This window comes from Schistocerca nitens, chromosome 6, assembly GCF_023898315.1.
Source record: "Schistocerca nitens isolate TAMUIC-IGC-003100 chromosome 6, iqSchNite1.1, whole genome shotgun sequence".
NCBI classification, from domain to species: Eukaryota; Metazoa; Arthropoda; class Insecta; order Orthoptera; family Acrididae; genus Schistocerca; species Schistocerca nitens.
Window position 1 is genome coordinate 454,211,210 of NC_064619.1, and position 24,879 is coordinate 454,236,088.

At 37.4% G+C, this 24,879-nt stretch overlaps 1 protein-coding gene across 3 annotated transcripts in view; it reads right to left on the minus strand.

The window, feature by feature from the left end:
- The window catches only part of LOC126262522 (GATOR complex protein WDR59), a 299,723-nt gene that overhangs the window by 93,973 nt on the left and 180,871 nt on the right, over positions 1-24,879 (minus strand). Inside the window, exon 18 of one of the 3 annotated variants that reach the window (XM_049959194.1) lies at positions 267-296. The exons of the other annotated variants lie outside the window; for them this stretch is intronic. Coding sequence (XP_049815151.1) covers positions 267-296 — 30 coding nt within the window. The remainder of the gene's footprint in view (positions 1-266; positions 297-24,879) is intronic. 3 annotated transcript variants of the gene reach the window in all.

Genomic DNA, 24,879 nt, shown 5'->3' on the forward strand with positions numbered 1-24,879 from the left:
TTAGACCTGTAATGATTATGCAGCCAATTGGACACAAGAAGTTATTTGCCACAATGTCTACTCTACATGCATAATATCAACAGCAAGAAACAAGGAGGGTATCTGTCAAATAATACAAGCAAAAAAGCAACACCAAGCAGGAGAAAGTGTCACATAAGTGAAGCTGTTACTTCACACCATAATTTTTTAAGGAATATCACTGATGCACTGCACATTAAACAAACTATCCCCTCATCTTGGTTAATGAAGAAGCACCCATACTTTACCTTGAGCCACCATTTTCCAGTTGCAAGACGCTAAAATAACAAAAGAAAAACATCAGTCCTATTTAGTTTTTCTGAGGTGAGAGAGAATAAATGAATCGAATGAAGCTGAAACAAAACATCTGATTAATAAAATTTACAGCGACCTACTTCTATGAACAGCTCATTATTTGAGAATTATGAAACTCAGGTAGTAATAGGGGCTGAAATACCAAATGAATATTTAAAAAGCTACTTATTATTCTCAAAAACTGACAAATTATTGACATGAGAAGTGTAAGTAATTTTAATCAATAACCATAAGGCAACCAACATGCAGTGCTTCGTGTAATGTATGAGTGACCCTCAAAGATTTGCTGTAAGGAAAATAAACAGTTTCAAAATACATAACTGATAGAAGGACAAAAAGATAACATATCATCTCAAAATTCATAATTTATCCCAAAACCACTTTTGTTCACTATAGTGATGAATGAAAACATGCTTACTCAAAATAGTAGTCACAAACAAAAAAATAAAAATAGTCAAGTTTGAAGCTCATTGTCACACTTTGTATACCTGACAAAAAATTTAATGGTCAATGAAAGAAGGTGAAATATATCAATAGACTCCTAGTTAGCAAAATGACATAAACAAAAATTTCTGTTGTCAAGAAAAAGTTTTTGTATCTCCAATCCTGCAACAGTATTCTGTTACATAACAACAGTACTAAGATTACCCAGAAATGTGTGTCTCTAGAGCTTTAAACAAAATGAAAACACAGTCAACTGACAATATTTTTTGGAGTAGATTCAATAATCATCGAGCTACTTCCAAACATATTCCTTGCCATAACTTAAACACTTATCACAAAGTGGGATCATTTTAGTTTTCCTGCATCACAGCCTGAAATAAGTGGGTGACAGCCATTTGCCAACAGGACTTACGACGTTATTTACCACGAAGTCTACACTGTGTGCATAATATTGTAAGGACACTCTGATCAGTGTCCTTGCCAGCAAACTACAAAGCAGCAGGTGCTGGCTGGTGAGCCCCAGCTTCTATAACTTTCTGCAGTTTCCCGCCTTTTTCGGTGGACAGGGCAGTGTCATGTTGTCTCGGCAATGCAAGTTAAGAGCACATGGCAGTAGTGGGACAGACTCGGTGAAGTGAACGTTTAATGAGTGAGTCGTGAGCTACAAATACGTGAAGTTGAATTATAAAGTGTCCGGTAGTGCACCGAGAGAAATAACGTTGAACCACTTGTGGCGCCTTTTTTGGAGTACATGAACTTTGAAATTTGTCAGTACCACGAAACGAACGAGTGCGATACTGTTAGACGTGTTTTCCATTGTTTGAAGTTGAACAAGTCAAGTTAAAGGACACCATCTTTTATTTCAGAAGAGCATGACCTGCTCTTGTGGTTAATTCTGTAGCAAATAATTACAGTTAGGCTCTAGTTTAGTCTTCTGTGAAAACGTGGCTGAAGTGTCTCTCATCCTATCACCCAATTCCCAACCATTACAATCACAGTCGGACATCTAAAAATTACTGGAAGAGGGCTTACAATACCAACACCGTGAAACAGGAAGGACATCTGTCAAATAGAGCCAGCAAAAGTTGCATGACACTTTTCATCATTATGCAAATGATTATCAGACAATTTCATCACATGTAAGAAATCAGTGAAACTGGGAGGAGCAGAATTCTATATTATTACATGAATAGCCCAACATCTTGCGGCATAATTCCCGCAGAAAATCTGAACTATGTGAGGAAAAACTGTTATGAATCTGGATAACACTTGCGCTTACTTCTATTTGGAATAGTTTGCTGCCATTTCCAAGACAATGATACCTTCAGAAAATAGTTGATCAAATGATGGGTCTCTGAAATGTGCATCCATATTTGCAGTACACAGTCAATACTGATGAAGTATTGGTGACACATTGTGTTCTTCACCAAAGACACTTTTACTTCAGAAAACAGGAACTGCTCATATGACATTCCGTCATCACTGCGTTACATGCACTGAAACATGCTGTTGTTGTTGTTGTTGTTGTTGTTGTTGTGGTCTTCAGTCCTGACACTGGTTTGATGCAGCTCTCCATGCTACTCTATCCTGTGCAAGCTTCTTCGTCTCCCAGTACCTACTGCAGCCTACATCCTTCTGAATCTGCTTAGTGTATTCATCTCTTGGTCTCCCTCTACGATTTTTACCCTCCACACTGCCCTCCAGTACTAAATTGGTGATCCCTTGATGCCTCAGAACATGTCCTACCAACCGATACCTTCTTCTGGTCAAGTTGTGCCACAAATTCCTCTTCTCTCCAATTCTATTCAATACCGCCTCATTAATAATGTGATCTACCCATCTGATCTTCAGCATTCTTCTGCAGCACCACATTTCAAAAGCTTCTATTCTCTTCTTGTCTAAACTATTTACTGTCCACGTTTCACTTCCATACATGGCTACACTCCATACAAATACTTTCAGAAAAGACTTCCTGACACTTAAAACCTATACTCGATGTTAACAAACTTCTCTTCTTCAGAAACGCTTTCCTTGCCATTGCCAGTCTACATTTTATATCCTCTCTACTTCGACCATCATCAGTTATTTTGCTCCCCAAATGGAAAAATTCATTTACTACTTTAAGTGTCTCATTTCCTAATCTGATTCCCTCAGCATCACCCAACTTAATTCGACTACATTCCATTATCCTCATTTTGCTTTTGTTGATGTTCATCTTATATCCTCCTTTCAAGACACTGTCCATTCCGTTCAACTGCTCTTCCAAGTCCTTTGCTGTCTCTGACAGAATTACAAAGTCATTGGCGAACCTCAAAGTTTTTATTTCTTCTCCATGGATTTTAATACCTAATCCGAATTTTTCTTTTGTTTCCTTTACTGCTTGCTCAATATACAGATTGAATAACATTGGGGAGAGGCTACAACCCTGTCTCACTCCCTTCCCAACCACTGCTTCCCTTTCATGCCCCTCAACTCTTATAACTGCCATCTGGTTTCTGTACAAATTGTAAATAGCCTTTCACTCCCTGTTACATTGTCATAATCATTGTCCCATGGTTGGTAGAAGAAAAATCATAGTCATAATTTTTAGCCTCTATAACAGCAACACTTCAAGTGAGTAAGAAGTGCCAATCCCCACATACAATACCACATTCTACATCTCTCACATTTATTACATCGCATGTACAGACATCTTTTGGCAATGTGGGAAACTTACTTTCTGGAAAACCATCATATTACACAAACACGTATATTTTATGGACTGCACTATTTGCTCTGTAAACTAAATTTCATTATATCTCCTTAGCCTTTTGTATCATGCAGCCGACAAACTGAGAGAACAACAATCTTATTGTTTCACTTACAGCAATCAAATTTGTTAACAACAAAATTCTTACCACTTCACATTGTGCATGAGAAATGTAAAATATGGTCTGAAGAAATCGAGTGACTGTATGTCTCATTGATAACCTTTGGATTAATATTTTTACCAATGGAAGTTTCTCACTTCAAATCACTTTTCTTGAGTTTCTGATTCTTGTTTTCTTCATTACATCATTTGATATTTTCAGGTTTTGTGGCGAATATTTTTCTCTAACCAGTTAACATTCATCATGTACTGCTGTAGTCTGAGTATAACTGACTTGTCTAAAAAAAATTCATTTCTTACTGCATCAGGAACAGCTATTTTTTGTCTGATGATCTTAGAACACAAAATATTCTGGTGGTTTTCAGCATTAGAAGACTCACTGATACATTAGGCCCAAATAAATTTCCCAGCATGCAGTAACAGATTTTTTAGCTAGGGCATTTATGACATGCTTATTTCATTACCTTAAGACAAATTCAGGCACCCAAAGCTACCTTACTTTCAATAAAAACCACAAGCAAAAATAAAGCCTATTACTGTTTTTATATACTATTTAGATATTTGAGGTGCACTTGAAAATCAGAGGTCACTTAATTAGAAAAGATGCATATCAAGTATGTATTATGAGACTCACAGCCACATACTTTCTGCTGAATGTGCTACAGGACAATCATTATACTCCAGACACTTTTGACACTAGCGAACACATTTTTTAAAAACCTTTGCTTTGAATTGCACAGCACTTTATGTCAGCTAATCCTGAACTGACGTTTCAAGACCAGAAGATAGCCATTGACGGTCGAGACTAGTAATTTCCATTTTATTGTGGTGAATAATCACACTGGTAATGTGGTTTTCTCTATCCACTTCTGAGTGAATTACTGCTACCTCTAATGATCCGAATAAGACCAGCAACGAAAGAAATCACTAATTTAAAATTGTAATTTTGTGTGATTTTATTGGATAATTAACAATTTCAAAAATAATTTTATGATTTGCTGAGCTGTCCAAACATGGCTGAAATTGTGTTCTTTTCCAACACTTAGATCTGTTATTAAGAACACAAAAAATATCAAATAATGAGCTCCACTAGCAAAAACAAAATATCAAATACTTACATGATGCTTGATTAAAACAACCAAAAATATACTTATCTCTTATACTATGTTGCACGATTTATCAAAACTAGACTTACTAAAGAGGTCTGATATAAGATGTGGAACAGGAAAATAAATAAAGCTTTTCTCAGTACTGGTAAACTAAAAAAGGAAAGTGTACCAAATAGAATGGAACAACTATTTCCTACATGGAGTCATGAAAACTTACTGAAGTTAAGGGCTGAATACTACCTAAGAGATAGAAAGTATCTGGAAATATAAAGCAATAGATAAAATAATGAAATACAATAGAGCCACATAATCCAGTAAGAAGAAATGAGGCTTCAGGAGGGAGTTCTATGTAACACCTAAATAACAAGGTTCCTCTGGCTTTTAATTTTTAAAGAAAAACAACTAAAACTGTAAGTGACACCTTAACAACACAAACTTGGACACATTATTGATAAATTTAAATTAAAGATGTGTGCTGAAATGTTGGAGTTTCAGACAAAAGAACATTCATAACTGTTTTGCAAAGCACCACCTTCAATTAACAACAGGAAATGAATGCAGGTCACACAATAGGTGACTGTTAGATCTAACCTTGAAGTATTGATTTTTGGAAGTTTGCATCTGATAGCTCTATTTTGTAACAACCACCCAAATATAACCCTTACTATCATATTTAATAGTGAAATTACTTCCCACCAAAAAGAAAAAGATGATTATCATTCTCACTGTCCACTAGATATTTTTCTTCATCAGCATCTCTATCAACATCTTTATGGTTGTAGTCTTTATTCTTTCTACTTTCCTTATTAATTTTTCCCATTTCCTGCTTTAATCTCTGCACCATCTTGAGTCATTTTATTTTCTTTGATTTTCTCCAGTTCTGAAGAGTGTCACTCGTTTATTATGTGACGGCTACCTCTTATGAAAATTACAGTGAAATTAATATACTTTTTTTATATATTTCATTGCAAATCAGTTACTCAAAATACTTCGTACATGTGCTCTAGCATTAAATTTCAGACAGGAGTTATTTAATATTTTAAATTGTAGGATTTAACAACTGTCTCCTTTTTCTGGTTAATGACCTAACATATTACGAGGGCAGTTCAATAAGTAATGCAACACATTTTTTTTCTGAAACAGGGGTTGTTTTATTCAGCATTGAAATACACCAGGTTATTCCCCAATCTTTTAGCTACACAACACTATTTTTCAACGTAATCTCCATTCAATGCTACGGCCTTACGCCACCTTGAAATGAGGGCCTGTATGCCTGCACGGTACCATTCCACTGGTCGATGTCGGAGCCAACGTCGTACTGCATCAATAACTTCTTCATCATCCGCGTAGTGCGTCCCACGGATTGCGTCCTTCATTGGGCCAAACATATGGAAATCCGACGGTGCGAGATCGGGGCTGTAGGGTGCATGAGGAAGAACAGTCCACTGAAGTTTTGTGAGCTCCTCTCGGGTGCGAAGACTTGTGTGAGGTCTTGCGTTGTCATGAAGAAGGAGAAGTTCGTTCTGATTTTTGTGCTTACGAACACGCTGAAGTCGTTTCTTCAATTTCTGAAGAGTAGCACAATACACTTCAGAGTTGATCGTTTGACCATGGGGAAGGACATCGAACAGAATAACCCCTTCAGCGTCCCAGAAGACTGTAACCATGACTTTACCGGCTGAGGGTATGGCTTTAAACTTTTTCTTGGTAGGGGAGTGGGTGTGGCGCCACTCCATTGATTGCCGTTTTGTTTCAGGTTCGAAGTGATGAACCCATGTTTCATCACCTGTAACAATCTTTGACAAGAAATTGTCATCCTCAGCCACATGACGAGCAAGCAATTCCGCACAGATGGTTCTCCTTTGCTCTTTATGGTGTTCGGTTAGACAACGAGGGACTCAGCGGGAACAAACCTTTGAATATCCCAACTGGTGAACAATTGTGACAGCACTACCAACAGAGATGTCAAGTTGAGCACTGAGTTGTTTGATGGTGAGCCGTCGATCATCTCGAACGAGTGTGTTCGCACGCTCCGCCATTGCAGGAGTCACAGCTGTGCACGGCTGGCCCACACGCGGGAGATCAGACAGTCTTGCTTGACCTTGCGGCGATGATGACACACGCTTTGCCCAACGACTCACCGTGCTTTTGTCCACTGCCAGATCACCGTAGACATTCTGCAAGAGCCTATGAATATCTGAGATGCCCTGGTTTTCCGCCAAAAGAAACTCGATCACTGCCCGTTGTTTGCAACGCACATCCGTTACAGACGCCATTTTAACAGCTCCGTACAGCGCTGCCACCTGTCGGAAGTCAATGAAACTATACGAGACGAAGCGGGAATGTTTGAAAATATTCCACAAGAAATTTCCGGTTTTTTCAACCAAAATTGGCCGAGAAAAAAAATGTGTTGCATTACTTATTGAACTGCCCTTGTATTAACTAATAACTGGCAGTTGTATTTACAGAGTTCTGTAATGTTTGCAGAAATGATACATGTTTAAAATTTATAGCAAGTGTTGCCCAACTGCTGTAGCAGTGTTGAAATTGTAACATCAGAGAAATTAACTAAGATAAGAAGAACCTGCTCTAATAAGAACCACCAGGGGTAAATAAAAAGTTTTATTCTTATATGCAGCAGCCTCCATTAAACTTAACCCATTGCATTCCATAATGCACATACAGGGTGTCTCCATGCACTTTTATTTAAATTGCTGCTGTAGCTGTGGCGAGCACACCATAGCCAATTGCGTAAGTCTCTTTGTGGAAACAATGAGGCCACTGACGAACAATCAGCGTATGTATTAAAACAAAAAGTGCACTTTCATTCAAATATATTTACATAAGCATTACAATACAAAACTTCTCACTGTGTGATATTTTTTAAAACTCTTCAGGGTGTCTTGTGTCCATTGTCATTTAACTTGAAATGTTTACAAATGAATCACTGCCATCATCAAAAGCATTGCCTCTCTCATTTTCACTTATACATACATCTAAAAGCTCTACAATCTCTTCCTCAGAATGGACTGTGGATGAAGAACTAGCCATTTCACGCCTACTAACTTGAACGTTATTAATTACAACCTCTCTCAACATAAATGCTAGAGTTTGACACCGAGTTAACACGGGCTTCCCTAGATGGCAGTATTATACAACACTGATGCCTAATACTGTGAGATTCAAGAATGGAGCTTGTGGGAGCTATGAAGAAACATGTCAAATGACGCTTGACATTGGTGTGAAAAACAAAACTGGCTACATCAGGTGCCAGTCACCGTTGGAGTTGAAGGGGTTGAAGTATAAATAGCTACATTTTCTGATGTTCAGCTGCACAGTTTATACCATAAAATTATGTTGATCCAGAAATAACAACCTTTCCTTATTAAATAAATAATCTTCAAAGCTGAAAACTGAATTACTGAAACAAACACACTTGTCTGAAAATTTGTAGGACAAAATTTTTTCCCTCATTTCAAAGAAAGAGAACACAATTTAATACCTTCATAATGAATTTAAATGATAATATTTGGTAAAAATTGTATTAAATAATTTTTAAAAAATAAAATTATTAGGAGACAAGTAAATTCAAGTGAAACTATTCCAAATTCACAAACTAATGGGTGTATTCACACAGCCATTAACACACATGCCCTAGAGCTCATCAATTTGCTTCCATTTGTACTGAAGCTCCATCACAGCCTATTTTTATTGCTGGTGGAGATCAATGACTTTGTAGGCAGGGCAGATTTGTCTAGTAGTCAGGCTGTGTTATGATACTGCAATACAGATGATATTTTTGAAAGGAGAGGCCTAAAATTTACCTTTACTTTAAAATGTACAAACTTGGATCAGATTGGACAATGAAGTGGCAGGTAGTTGGTTATGCTCTTTTGAAAGGAACAACCTCAGCATTCACCTTGGCAGCTCGGGGATACCACTGGAAACTCAGCTGAAAACTCTAGTCAGGATGGTCAGATGCGTATTTCAATCCTAATCCTTTTGAAAGAGAATTAATACATTAGCACTGTTCCAGTTTTAAAGATAAGAGCTGCTTTGCTTTATGAAATAATTATGAAACACTGGCATTAATGAGGAAACCTACAACATCTGCTAGATGAAAAGCCAACCGAAAGGGAAATAAAAATTTCATTTCTAGTAATGGTGGCAAAAAAGATGGTTTGAATGATCTCCCAGCTGTGAGATCAGGAACAAACAGGAATATATGTCTATTTTAAAACCTACTACTGCAGAATGACCACCAGATGTAAACTGCTTAAAACAAGTCTGCACCTCTTCCATATCTACGAACATATGTGGGCTTAGATTCAAGAAGAGCAGGGAATAAAAGAATAAGCCTTCTAAAACTAAAAAATAAAACAATAACCAAAATAATTGCAGTTTGTTCAAAACTACATAACTGTAAAATCAAAATCTGTTGTTTGGTGATGCTAACTATCACATTCCACCACCCTGTGCATGAACTGCCATCGGTATGCTATACACTATGTGATTCCAAAATGTTAGTTTGAACCTGCCCCACTCTTCAATGGTGACACTACAAAGTTCATTTATTGGATGAGAAGGGTTCCTGCAACAATACAATGCAGGTTTCATTTCATCTCAAACATGTTCAAATGGGTTCATATAGCTGGTACCACTGGCCATCATCTAGGAACACAAACCTGTCACTGAAATATTGGCCTAGACAATAGATCAGAAAATCCTGTTCCAATACTGCACATCCCCTATGTTGCCCTTGATAGTGAACAAGGATGTCTGTCATTATTACATGATACCAGCTCAAAACATGACTGACACACCTTAGTGCTGAACCCATGAGACTGTGTACACCTGAAATGTGTGCTGCCTTAACTCTTTTCTATGATGATCGTTAGATGTCAGACAAATCCTACACTCACAAATGAAGAGAACCTGATGTGACTACGTGAGGTTTCATTTTCAGACATCCCTTTGCTCACCAGCTCACCTTTCTCATGTATCGTACTCTTGCTCACAATGGGTGCCTCAAGGGCAAATTAATTGTATGCAGATAGTTGTTTACTGTCTGTATCAACATAGTCTTTCCAACTGCCTCCAAAATCACAGCAAACAGTTATGTTGCATTCTCCCCAAACCCATAAGGCATAATTTGTAGGAACTGGTCATCAGCTGGTATGTTGATCACAGGAGACCACTTCAAGGCAGATTGTGCATGAGCAACAACCCACAAAGAGAAAGTGGAACTCACTGGTACCAGCATTTAAGATCTTCCCAAGTAACCATGCTCCATACAACGCTACTGTAAGGCAGTATTCTGCACACCATGCACAATAAGTCCCCTACCTCATGCAATTTCTCTCTCTCTCTCTCTCTCTCTCACACACACACACACACACAGAAAGAGACAGAGAGAGAGAGAGAGAGAGAGAGAGAGAGAGAGTTGTGCAAGATCACACTTGCCTGCCCATCTACAGTGTGTTATAAAAAAACTGCAACCACACCAATAGATCCTTCTACAGTAATCAGTCATTATTACATTATTATTACATTTGCATGCAAGCTACACCAGGCAATTTGGTTTTGCTGATACATCTGGATGAAGACTGTGACACAGAGAGCATCTACTGCACAGCTTGTAAGGTAGGCTGTGACATATGTAGTCTTCAGGGATAACCTTCACTGTCCTCCACTGCTGTGCTCATGTACTTGGCTGATGACACCAACCTAGATATACCCATATTTTAATTACACAAGTTTCCAAATTTTGTAGAAGTGGAGCAGTTTCCAAGCTAAGACACCATCTGACTGGATCTCCCCATGCATCAAACACTAATAAATCTCATCATTTCCCTCCATTCAACATTCACAGTCTGGTGATGACCCCATAATCATTTTGTGTTTTTGGATTGGTTTCTTTATGTCACATGACAATATGGCTGAATTAACACATTACTGATGTGCTCATAATTCATATACAGTACATTATAAGACATGTATGTATAAATGTGTGTATGTATATGTTCCTCATCTCTTCCTAAACCACAGGATCGATTTCAACCAAACTTGGTACATATATGACTTAGTGTCTGGAGATAATTGCTGTTAAGGATAAGAACCACATACCTGTCAAAGGTGTGGGTTACATTAGGTTGTTTTGGGGGAAGAGACCAAACAGCGAGGTCATCGGTGTCATCAGATTAGGGAAGGATGGGGAAGGAAGTCGGCCGTGCCCTTTCAAAGGAAGCATCCCGGCATTTGCTTGGAGTGATATAGGGAAATCATGGAAAACCTAAATCAGGATGTTCAGATGCGGGATTGAACTGTCGCCCTCCCGAATGCGAGTCCAGTGTGCTAACCACTGCGCCACCTCGCTCGGTCAAAGGTGTGGGGATGAAAATGCAATATAGCCAATGGTGCATGAATATCCATATTTTATTCATTCAGTATTTATGAATGAGAGCACTTAGTGACTTGCAAACAAATTTTACGCATAAGTTCAAACATTTATGAAATTTTTTCTCACTGACAACCCCCGCAGAATGATGAAAAGAAAAAACTTCTTTGCTACTTACTCTATTCACAACACATTTTGCCGACAGTACCTACATAACCCACTGAATGTGTGTACAAAAACTTATCATTGTATGGCACATAGTTCACGAGATACAACAGCAAATATTGAGATGAGTGAAAAATTGGCATATCATGCACGACATTTTAATTTATTGCTTCTTTACTACTAACTCTATTCACAACACATTTCACAGAGTGTATAGAAATATGTCATTGACTGTATCTACAAAAACATATCATTGTACAAATACATACTTCAGGACATATGACACCATAAAAATTTGAGCTGTGTGGAAATGCAACTGCAGGGCAAAATTTGCTTGAGATACAGGTGAAATATGTGTTCAAATACATGTGAAATATGTCAAATATGTGTGACATATATCTGACGCGTTGATGTGGGCAAAGTCCTGGGTAGAAAATTCATCCTAAACCCCTTGAACCATTTCAACCAAATTTGGTACACATATGGGGGGAGAGGAGATAAACAGCAAGAGGGGGGAAGAGGAGATGGACAAGGAGATGCGAAGGAGGAAATGGAGAAGGAGATGGACAATGAGAGGGAGAGGAGAAGATGGACAAGAGAGCGGGAGAGGGCAATATGGACAAGAGAGACGGGGGGAGGAGGATATGGACAAAGAGACGGATGAGGAGGAGATGAAATTAGATGGGAGAGAAGGAGACGGATAGAGGAGGAAGGAGCAGATGTACAGAGGGGGAGACAGGAAGATGGACAGAGAGAGGGGAGACGGACAGATAGAAAGAGAGAGGGGTACGAGGAGATGGACAGAGAGAGGGGAGAGGAACAGATGGACAGAGAGACAGGCAGGAGGAGATGGAATAAAGAGACGGGCAGGAGGAGATGGACAGTGAGACAGGCAGGAGGAGATTGACAGAGAGAGGGTCAGGAGGAGATGGCCAGAGAGAGGAGTAGAAGGAGATGGTCAGAGAGGGGGGCAGAAGGAGAGGTGAGAGAGTGGGAATGGAGGCAGTGGACAGAGAGAGGGGATGGAGAAGATAGACAGAGAGATGGGTAAGGACACATTTTACAGAGAGAGGGATAAGGTCAAGGTGGACTGATGGAAGACTGGAATAAACACAACACCGAGTACTCAAGTAGTTGGCATACACAATACAGGAAATACATAAGACATTTCTTGTTTCAGTTTCGCTAAGTAAGAGAGTAAAATCTTTAACATTACACTTACAACTAAGCAACTGAAATTGCTAAAGCTAAATGTACAGAGAACAAAGTGTATTACATATATAGAAGATATTAAAAGTATACATAATATATTAGGAGACAATTAAGAGTTAGCAGTCCCCATTTTAAAAGGTTTACTTCTCTCCTTCTCCCTCCCTCCCTCCCTCTCTCTCTCTCTCTCTCTCTCTCTCTCTCTGTCTTCCTCTCCAAAGCAATATTTAGTTTCAAACTTATATGTCCACCTCCAGATGACTATATCCACATATTAAGCACTGCATGATGTTAGCACCAATAGTGCACTGGTGAAATGTGTTCTGGGTTTTAACTCTCAGCTCCTTGTTGCACTGCATGGTATTTAATGACAAGGTTTGCTTGGCCATGAGGTAGCATGTAATGATTTCCTTCACCTGCTCCATTTGCATCTTTCACATGAGAGCACTTCACTTCAAAATTATCCTATCATAATTTTAAGGTACACACATACTGTTACAGCACTTATAAAGCACATGACCATGGCTTACGTATCTTAAAACTGAGAGTGAAAGACACAATAAGTGTGTGTGAAATGAATATATTTGATGGTCAAGCTGTTCTGTATATAAAATATTGTACAGTACAATAAGAAATTCTACATACAAAACTAAAACACAGTGCAACAGCAGGTGACAAGGTGCTAACAACATGTAGTGCTTAATATATAATCTGTAGCTGGACATAACATATCAACCAATAATGGCTTGAATAAAGAGATAAATTCCATTAAACAATGACTGGTGGATTTAAATTTTCTTCCTATATATGGTCAACACAGACATGTGAGTTCAAAATAATCTAAAAAAATACAGATTTATTTACCTTCAGTAACTACTATTGCATCATCAGCAGATGCATGACAAAAATCATATATGCAGTGCAATGGCTGGTTGTTCTGGGAGTAATTTTCCTAGTTTGGGTGTTGGCCATTAGTTTTAGAAGAAGGAGAAATGAATTAGATGTTTACAAATACATCACTGACAAGAACACACTTCCTTGGTTACAATAACATTTTAGAATTACACATTTTCTGTATCAGCCTGTCAGTGAACCTGACAAAAAAGTAAAGACTATTGCACTCTGGCTTTTAGAAACTCAAACTGATACTCTGAACTGACCTTCTCAAAGACCCTATATGGACACCAAGAAACATCTTTGGAATGAAATACAACATTAAAGGTGTGGTAAATTAGTTCGTCCAGAAACATAGCAACAACTACATACCATCATTCAGGAAAAATGAAAAAAAAAGTGCTTTCTATGTGTCAAATCTTATAGGGAATCTCTTCCTATGGATTAAACACTGTAATAATACCAAGTAAAGCCCTATTGGTGGATTTGAGACACATGATAACTGATACCTCAGTACTTCTGGACATACAAATTGTGTACAACATAATAAGCTCTCGCAAACAATGGAAACTCCAAGGAAGAATATCAACTATGTAGGAAAAGACAGATTGATACCACAAAGAAGATAAATTGAGTTGCAGACAAGCACAATTAAAAGATACATAAAGCTTTTGGCCACAGCCTTTGTCAGCAAAAGAGAAACACACACCATTCACACACACAAGCAAGCAAGCACACCTCATGCACAGATGACCGCCAACTTGCTTGCTTATGTGTACGAATGGTGTATGTTTCTCTTTTGCTGATGAAGGCTGTGGCCAAAAGCTTTCTGTGCCTTTTAATTGTGCCTGACTGCAATTTAACATGTCTTCTTTATGGTAAGTAGCAATCTATCTTCTCCTAAATTGATAATAAGCTTCCTCAATTTCACAGAATATGGTGAGGTAGTAAAACAATCACTAATTAATTAATTAATTCATCCACTCTTTCATTCATCATGGCTCATACACATTATCCTGAAGGTGACCCTAAAAAGATGTAGAATGTATCAAAGTATACACAAATGTAACAAACATTTGCCACCAGAAATATTAGATATAAGTGATCAACATAAATTTATAAGGACAGTTGGTAAGAATAATAGTTGTCTACACTGGGTAAATATAGATACCTATTTACAACAAACATAGTTACTTGTCATGCTGTAACAGGAGTTTTAAGTTCTTGAAATATACATGACCAGATAATTTGAAGAAATTCCCAAAATTGTTTACATAATGAGTTTAATTCAGTATATGGCCAGTAATGTGTGTCTTGGTACTAACCGGGTAGTATTCTGAAAAGGTCAATTCAGCTAACATTTAGGCTGTGCCTAGTGTGGTTCAGTTTGGGCTCATGATTAATTTGTCTTAACTGATCCTTCTGTCACTACTAAGATGAACAACTATGTATAGTATACTCCCAATTGTTTGGGATGTGGGAAAGGAGACACACAAATAATCGAACATCTCGAGTAATCAGGGCATTTTCAAACATATATTCTTTGTTTAAAAGTTTATTCCATGTCTGTGCATAGGATCTGTAGCTCTGCTTATTTCTTAAAATAGTCTGTGATATTGATCTCCTTCTGAGAGGAGTTGACATTTATTCACTCAGCTTTTTCAAATTTTTCTTGCAGCAGTTATGCCATTGTATTGAAACCCCACCTGGCCAGTATAAGCTATAAGACAACACATTTCACTGCAGTACAATGAATAACAAGGTCACAGTCTTCATCCACACTTTTACAATCACAGCCCTCTTCATTGTTTCAGCATCACTCATGTACTGGAAGCCAGGTCCACAAGTATCAATCTTTAGCCACTCGTTCACGTGTTCTCCATTGACGCCTTCAAAACCATTTAAACACTTTGCTAGATTCATTATCCGTGTAGTTTTATTTCTTCATCACTGAAACCTTGAAAATCACTTTCTTCTATATTTCGAAGATTTTTCCTCTGTGATCAATCTAGTGTAATCAATCTAGTGTATGTGGCTTGACTTCCTGCCAGGTATCAGAAATTCTATGTATGGCATTCAGAATTGCCAATTTCTTCCAAACGTCATGAAATCATCCCGATCAACTAACATTCCCTTAGGCCAGTCAGTGCCATTTTACCAGTGTAATTATGCATCAGTCCATTGGCTGTATAATTCTCATCTTCCACATATTTCTGGAACTCTTCCCAAAAGGAACCAGGTGTTACAACATTTGAACTAAGCCACACTTTCTTTGCACAGTAAGTGCACAAATCCTACGATGTTATTTGGATGTGGTTAGCCATCCAGATGAAGCAGTAAATTTTCCCTCCAACCCTACAGCTTCATGAAAAAATTTAGTCATTTCAGCACACATCACATCTGAAACAATACCAGCTTCTGCTAGTAGAGCTGAATCACTGCAAAAGAGCAGCATGTAATTCATCAAATGTAGATCTCTTCATGCTTTTTTGTACAGATGGTCCAGAACTAGAATTGCATTTCCTGAGAAAATCCTGTATTTTCAACATATCGTTTTTAATTTCCTGAACAGTCTGCAATAATCAGCACTCAGTTTTGCAGTAGTTTCCCCCATCTCAAATCTTTCAATTAATTCTAATTTTTGTTTTAATGTCACCACAACATTCTTTCATTTCTCCATCACCTCTTTTACAAATTCCATTTAACTTGCTTCGTTGATACTTACATGCCAATTAACATCAGAAAACCAAAAATATTGGACTTTTTTTATGCATGAATACTCCACAAACCATATAATGTGCACACGAATAATTGAAAATGCTGTATTTACAAATGAAAAGCACAAAAACTGCATGCTCTACAGTGTTAATTTATTTAGTTAACTGGATTTTGACTTACAAAACCATCATCAGTCAAAAACTGACTGTCATCAGTACTGTATTCTCTCTGATGACAATTACCAGTTATTGTCTAATGATTGCTTTCTAAGCTGAAAACAGTATACCTATATAAATTATTAGTGAAGAACAAGCACATTTTTATGCTTTTCATTTATAAATATGATTAATATGTTCCTGTCATCAGTTAACACAGAAATATTTTAACTCACTTTAATGGCAGTGGAAGGGCATTTACATAAAAAATTGAAAATTTGCTAACGTTAAACAGAAAAAGAAACTTGAACTTCCCCCCCTTTTTTTACTCCAGAATATGTACTGTTGTAAAAAAGAAAAGGAAAATAATTTCCATTTTCTTTTGCTCACAAAAGACAATGAGATTTTTAAAGAGGAACATAAAAGAAAGGGAAAGAGTAAAATATTGAAAAGGAAATGAATAGTGACTTACAACCAAGGATTATCATAAATGGTTCCGACAAGTAGTAAGGAAAGTCAATCTTACAACCTATATGGGATGTTTCTCATAGCCCACTGTTTTGAGTCACTATTCTTGTTTTGTATTTTCCCTTCTTCCACTTTTTCTGCTTGATGTCCTACAAAAAAATCTAAAAGCTGAACAATAGAAAATTTGGGATTTAATAACAACATGAATCAGAATAGACTGTACTCACCATGCACAGAAGGTGTTTTGTAGCAGATAGGTACATTTAAAATCAGACCGTAAGGTATTATTAAGCTATCAGAAAATGTCTTTAGACAGATGCAGTCACATATATGACTACACCTGATGGAGGAATTAGTCCAATACCTTAAAATAACCTACAAGCCTACTTTTAAACATGCTTGTCTATTGCACAATGCTTCCTCTGTATAGTGAGTAGCAATCCATCCCGACTCATATTGCACTATACAAATGGAAATTTATTATACTTTAAAATAATGCTGTTAAGTATTTTTTGTTTTTTTGTTTATACTATTCTGTATTTTTGTACAGGAGAAGTATTAAAAACTGACTTAAATAAATAAATATATTCATAAATGAAAGAAGAAAAGGAAAAATAATGTGTGTGTAAACAATTTTATGTGAGCACACATGGAAAACTGCTACCGTCCTCAGACAAAAATTAAGTGATTTCTTTGGTTTATTGTTCAATGTCTCAAGAACAAAATGAAAAATAAAGCCATTGAAAACTGCCATAAAGGAGATGCAGTTATTTGAGGAAAAAAGCAAAATACATGTGGACTGTAAGTAGTATATTGGGATATCAGTGACACAGGTGATGAGAGTAATGTAAGAACAAATAATGTGGAAGCAAAATGGATATAAATATGGACATTAAATTTATTAATGAAACCAATGACATCACATTAACAATTGCACACAACAATTACATTGCAAAATGTTCTGTGGTCTGAATTTTTAAACCAAATAGTATCCTGCATTATCTTACTTATGTCCGGTCAAAAGTGGTATAAAAAAAAAAAAAATAAATAAATAAAAAAATAAAAAAAACCCATACCTGGCAATGATAAGTAATAGAAGATAACACTATCAACATTATCGCATATTGCAAGCTTTATATGGTGCCAGAACCACAAGAATTTTGACAAGAACTACATGATACAACAACACACAGAATTCTTATCATTTGACCCCCCCCCCCTCTCTCTCTCTCTCTCTCTCTCTCTCTCTCTCTCTCTCTCTCTGTGTGTGTGTGTGTGTGTGTGTGTGTGTGTGCGTGTGTGTATGGCGGGGAGGGGGAAGGGACAGGGGAGGAGGGAGAAGAGGGGAGGGGTGAGGGGGAAGAGTGGGAGGAGTGAGGGGATGGAGGGAGGGGGGAGGGAGGGAGGGGGAGGAGAGAGGGGGAGGGAAAGGGGGCGGGAGGGCGGGAGAGGGGGAGGGAGGGGGGGGGAGAGAGAGAGGAGGGGGTGGGGTTAGGTCCAAATATATGTCTAAAAAAATGTAAATGGAAAGCTTTGACACTTGTGATAATTCTTGTCATTCCAAATCTTTATTCGTTTGATGTCTTTTCACTTCAAAGTTATATTTGTCACTGACTCTGTCTATATGTTGTGTTCAGCTTTGGAAATTTCTTTGTTTTGCTTCGATGTATTGTATAATCTCATCTCAAATAATTCACAACTTTAAATCATTAGCATTAGAAAGATTAATTTATCACATGACATACAAATTTAACAGTATCAACATGCAAATGTTTTTGCACTCAATTTTTCAGTGCTATTAAATGTGAAGATCAAGTAAGCCATTACAGAGCAACCAAAGAATTGGGCAGAAACCACAAAAGCTATACTGCCTCTCCACAGAGCTTTTATTTCTTTATTTTTTGTGTTGTATGAACAAACAGTACAGAATCACCAGAAGCTTGTGCACTTCATGCAGCATTAATAATTAACATACACCAAGAAAACAGTGTCTCAATGTGCCATTTAAAGCTGAATACGTCAATTGTGCTCAAAATTGTGGTTTCTAATCAACTGATGAATGTGACACACAAAAAGTACTTCACCAAATAAAAGCAAATTTTTCATTTCACTTAACTCTGTTTTAGTGCTGAACTGACCTAACACACATGAATATTACACACTTGTATCAGTTCTAGATGATATCAAGAAATGGAAAAATAAAAACATTTATGACTACACAACAGGTTGTAAATTTCTTAGATAATTAACTAATATCTAATATATAATATGCTCCATAATATTGTCCTCAAGAACATCGCCCCTGTATAGACCCTCTATATACTTCTTCCACCTTTCTGCTTTCCCTTCTCTGCTTAGAACTGGGTTGCCATCTGAGCTCTTGATATTCATACATGTGGTTCTCTTCTCTCCAAAGGTCTCTTTAATTTTCCTGTAGGCAGTATCTATCTTACCCCTAGTGAGACAGGCCTCTACATCCTTACATTTGTCCTCTAGCCATCCCTGCTTAGCCAATTTGCACTTCCTGTCGATCTCATTTTTGAGACGTTTGTATTCCTTTTTGCCTGCTTCATTTACTGCATTTTTATATTTTCTCCTTTCATCAATTAAATTCAATATTTCTTCTGTTACCCAAGGATTTCTATTAGCCCTCGTCTTTTTACCTACTTGATCCTCTGCTGCCTTCACTACTTCATCCCTCAGAGCTACCCATTCTTCTTCTACTGTATTTCTTTCCCCCATTCCTGTCAATTGTTCCCTTATGCTCTGCCTCTGGTTCTTTCAGTTTATCCAGGTCCCATCTCCTTAAATTCCCACCTTTTTGCAGTTTCTTCAGTTTCAATCTGCAGTTCATAACCAATAGATTGTGGTCGGAATCCACATCTGCCCCTGGAAATGTCTTACAATTTAAAACCTTGTTCCTAAATCTCTGTCTTACCATTATATAATCTATCTGATACCTTTTAGTATCTCAACGATTCTTCCAGGTATACAACCTTCTTTTATGATTCTTGAACCAAGTGTTAGCTATGATTAAGTTATGCTCTGTGCAAAATTCTACAAGGCGGCTTCCTCTTTCATTTCTTCCCCCCAATCCATATTCACCTACTATGTTTCCTTCTCTCCCTTTTCCTACTGACGAATTCCAGTCACCCATGACTATTAAATTTTCGTCTCCCTTCACTACCTGAATAATTTCTTTTATCTCGTCATACATTTCATCAATTTCTTCATCATCTGCAGAGCTAGTTGGCATATAAACTTGTACTACTGTAGTAGGCATAGGCTTTGTGTCTATCTTGGCCACAATAATGCGTTCACTATGCTGCTTGTAGTAGCTAACCCGCACTCCTATTTTTTTATTCATTATTAAACCTACTCCTGCATTACCCCTATTTGATTTTGTATTTATAACCCTGTAATCACCTGACCAAAAGTCTTGTTCCTCCTGCCACCGAACTTCACTAATTCCCACTATATCTAACTTTAACCTATCCATTTCCCTTTTTAAATTTTCTAACCTACCTGCCCGATTAAGGGATCTGACATTCCACGCTCCGATCCGTAGAATGCCAGTTTTCTTTCTCCTGATAACAACGTCCTCTTCAGTAGTCCCCGCCCGGAGATCCGAATGGGGGACTATTTTACCTCCGGAATATTTTACCCAAGAGGACGCCATCATCATTTAATCATACAGTAAAGCTGCATGTCCTCGGGAAAAATTACGGCCATAGTTTCCCCTTGCTTTCAGCCGTTCGCAGTACCAGCGCAGCAAGGCCATTTTGGTTAATGTTACAAGGCCAGATCAGTCAATCATCCAGACTGTTGCCCCTGCAACTACTGAAAATGCTGCTGCCCCTCTTCAGGAACCACATGTTCGTCTGGCCTCTCAACAGATACCCCTCCATTGTGGTTGCACCTACGGTATGGCCATCTGTATCGCTGAGGCACGCAAGCCTCCCCACCATCGGCATGGTCCATGGTTCCATCAAGATCAAGGTGAAACATAAAAAACTGCATTCAATAAAACAAAAATGGACATCAGCAAAGAATTTTTCACTCTTCAGTGGAGTGTGCACTTATACGAAACTACCTGGCAGATACACGGTGTACACTGGGCTGGGACTCGAACAGAACATCTTTGTCTTTCATGAGGAAGTGCTCTACAGCTGACATGGCATAAGTTGATCCCTGAAAGTTCCAGTGGGATGGGCATGGCAACTTTACGGGACAACCTCAATGAATAAAGCAATGTAATTTTATAAATATCTCTATGGCAATGCCTCAGTATTATCAGAGCTCAATAGACGGCTACTGTTTTTGCCTGCAGCCATTAGAGATTAGATTAGATTAGATTAGATTTACTTTCATTCCAATTGATCCGTAGTGAGGAGGTCCTCCAGGATGTGAAACATGTCAGAAAAACAACAATACATGACAAATATTTACAACTAAAACAAATAAGCTAATGTACCATTCCACAGGTCCCAAGTGGAATGATCGTCATTTTTAATGAACACTAAGAGTCATTTTACAAATACTAATGCACTGAATTTAAAATAAAAAAGTTTTTTATTTATTTATAAGGTAATACAACTACTGTAATACTTATTTACAATGAACACATTACTGCACTGAAATGGTGCAGAAGTGAGATTATACTAGCACCCATCCACACACACACACACACACACACACACACACACACACACACACACACACATTTTCAATGAACACATTACTGCACTGAAATTGTGCAGAAGTTATGTTGTACATACATACAAATCAGTTGGTTTTACTAATAAATTCATCAATGGAGTAGAAGGAGTTGGCCACCAATAAATCCTTTAGGCTTCTCTTAAACTGAATTTCATTGGTTGTTAAGCTTTTTATGGCTGCTGGCAAGTTATTGAAAATGTGTGTTCCTGAATAATGCACACCTTTTTGTACAACACTAAGTGACTTTAAATCCTTGTGAAGATTATTCTTATTTCTAGTATTGATTCCATGAATTGAGCTGTTGGTTTGAAAAAGTGATATATTTTTAATGACAAATTTCATTAAGGAATAAATATATTGTGAAGAAGTAGTTAGTATCCCTAGTTCCCTAAACAGGCTTCTGCAGGATGTTCTTGAGTTCACACCACATATAACTCTCACTGCACGTTTTTGTGCCCGGAAAACTTTAGCTTGGCTTGATGAATTACCCCAAAAAATAATCCCATATGACATTATGGAATGAAAGTAAGCATAGTATGCCAGCTTTTTTCATTTTTATATCCCCTATGTCTGACAAAATTCGCATTGCAAACAGAGATTTGTTAAGACGCTTCAGCAGTTCTGTGGTGTGCTCCTCCCAGTTGAATTTATTATCAAGCAGTAATCCCAAGAATTTAACACTGTCCACTTCTTCTATCTTCTTGTCATCGTATGTTAGACATATACTCTTGGGACACCCCTTACAAGTTCTGAACTGCGTGTAGTGTGTTTTTTCAAAGTTTAGTGACAAAGAATTGGCTAGGAACCAGTGATTAATGTCCACAAATATTTTATTGGCTGATCTTTCTAAGACTACACTTGATTTGCTATTTATTGCAATGTTTGTATCATCGGCAAACAAAACAAACTTGGCATCTGGTAATGTTACTGATGAAAGGTCATTGATATACACAAGAAAAAGTAAGGGCCCCAAAATGGAACCTTGTGGGACCCCACATGTAATTAGTTCCCAGTTGGATGATGCCTGATAGCTTGATACGTGTCTCTTTCCTAATAACACCCTTTGTTTCCTGCCAGAGATATAAGATTTGAACCATTTTGCAGCATTTCCTGTTATACTATAATATTCTAGTTTACTTAAAAGGATATTGTGATTTACACAGTCAAATGCCTTTGACAGATCACAAAATATACCAGTTGCCTGCAATTTTTTGTCTAATGAATTAAGCACATTTTCACTGTAAGTGTAGATAGCCTTCTCAATATCAGAACCTTTTAGAAATCCAAACTGTGACTTTGACAGTATGTTATATGAGATAAGATGGTTATAAAGACGACTGTACATTACTTTTTCGAAAATTTTTGAGAATGCTGGCAACAGTAAAATTGGACGGAAATTTGATGCTATTTCTTTATCTCCCTTCTTAAACAGTGGCTTAACTTCAGCATATTTCAGCCATTCAGGAAATATTCCACTAATAAACGACTGGTTACACAGATAACTTAATATGTTACTTAGCTCAGAATCACATTCTTTAATTAACTTTGTTGATATTTCTTCATACCCACTAGATGTTTTTGATTTTAAAGATTTTATGATGGACATTATTTCTGTTGGGGTAGTGAGGGTCAAATTCATATTATGGAAGTTACTTGAAATGCCTGGTCTAAGGTAATCCATAGCAGCATCTACCGAACCTGACAACCCCATCTTTTCAGTAACAGTTATAAAATGTTTGTTAAAAAGTTCTGCAACTCTATACACATCTGTCACCAATGTATCTTTTACTCTTAATGCTATTTGTTCCTCTTCATGTCTGGTTCTACCGGTCTCCTCCTTCACTATATCCCATATTGTCTTTATTTTGTTATCTGATATGACTATCTTTTCCTTGTAATATATTTGCTTTGACATCCGTATTACAGTCTTTAATATTTTGCAGTATTTCTTATAATGTGCTATAGCATCAACACTGGAAATGTTTCGGATTGACAGATACAGCTTTCTTTTTGTTTTACAAGATACCGCTATTCCTCGAGTAATCCATGGCTTCTTTGTAGACTTTGCTCTAACCTTGGTAAGTTTTGGGGGAAAGCAGTGTTCGAATAAGGTAAGCACTTTATTAGCAAAAATGTTATATTTTTCATTCATGCCATGAGCACTGTAAACATCAGTCCAGTGAATGTCTCTGAGGAGTGTCCTAAAATAATCAATTTTTGGCTTACTGATTACCCTCTTGAGCTCAGATTTAACAGATTTTATATCCTGTTCAGTATTAACATTTAACAGAAGGAACTGCATGTCATGGTCTGAGAGGCCATTGACTATTGGTTTTATAATATAATTTTGTTCATTGGACTTTTCTATAAAGATATTATCAATGGCTGTTTGTGAGCAAGTGGCTATCCTAGTGGGGAACTTTACAGTGGGAATTAAGTTGAATGATAGTGTTACTAACTCAAATAAGTTCTTATTGGGAGAGTCTTTAAGGAAATCTACATTGAAATCACCAGCAACCACTATTTCTTTGTTTTTGGTTGTTAAATGGGCCAGTACAGCTTGAAGGTGGTTGACAAACAGATTAAAGTTACTTGCAGGTGCTCGATATACACTTAATATTATGAAGGATTTTTTGTGAAATTCTAATTCTGTTACACATGCAATATGCTGTTCTAGGCAAAATTTATGAATGTCTATGTTCTTAAATTTATGACAGTTCCTGATGAATGTGGCAACTCCTCATTTCTCCATTTCTGATCTACAAAAGTGAGATGCTAACCTAAACCCTGTAACACTTAAAAGTTCTATACCAGTGGTCACATGATGTTCAGAGAGGCAGATTATGTCAGCTGGGTTTGAAGACTCTAATTCATCTATGCAGATAGTTAATTCATTAATTTTATTTCTCAGCCCTCGAATATTTTGATGCAATAAAGATAGCTGACATTTCTCATTGACTGAGTTAAAATTGGGTGGAGTTAAAATATCTGCTGACAGTTGAAAATTCTTAACCAATGGCTGTTTATGCTGATGTAATAAGCTGGAATTATGTTTTTTGATTTCTTTCTCAAACTGATGGTTTGTCTCAGTTCTAACCTCTCTTAAAATTTGCTTTCTTTCTGTCCTCCCTACCCTAAAAAAGGGTCTTTTCTGAATCCTATAACCACTGGTGTTTTACCACTCATGACAGTGCCTCCCCCCTTTAACTTTCCTGCTATTTCCCCAGCCAATTTACCCTTCCCCTTCCTGTTGAGGTGAAGGCCATGCCTAGTATAATCCCACCTACTGAGAGAATCAACTTGAACCACACCAATGTGTGACCCCGCACCCGACATGAGCAGCCGTTCCAGCTCCAAATTAACTCTCTTGACAGAAGAGTTCAAATGAGGTCGGTCATG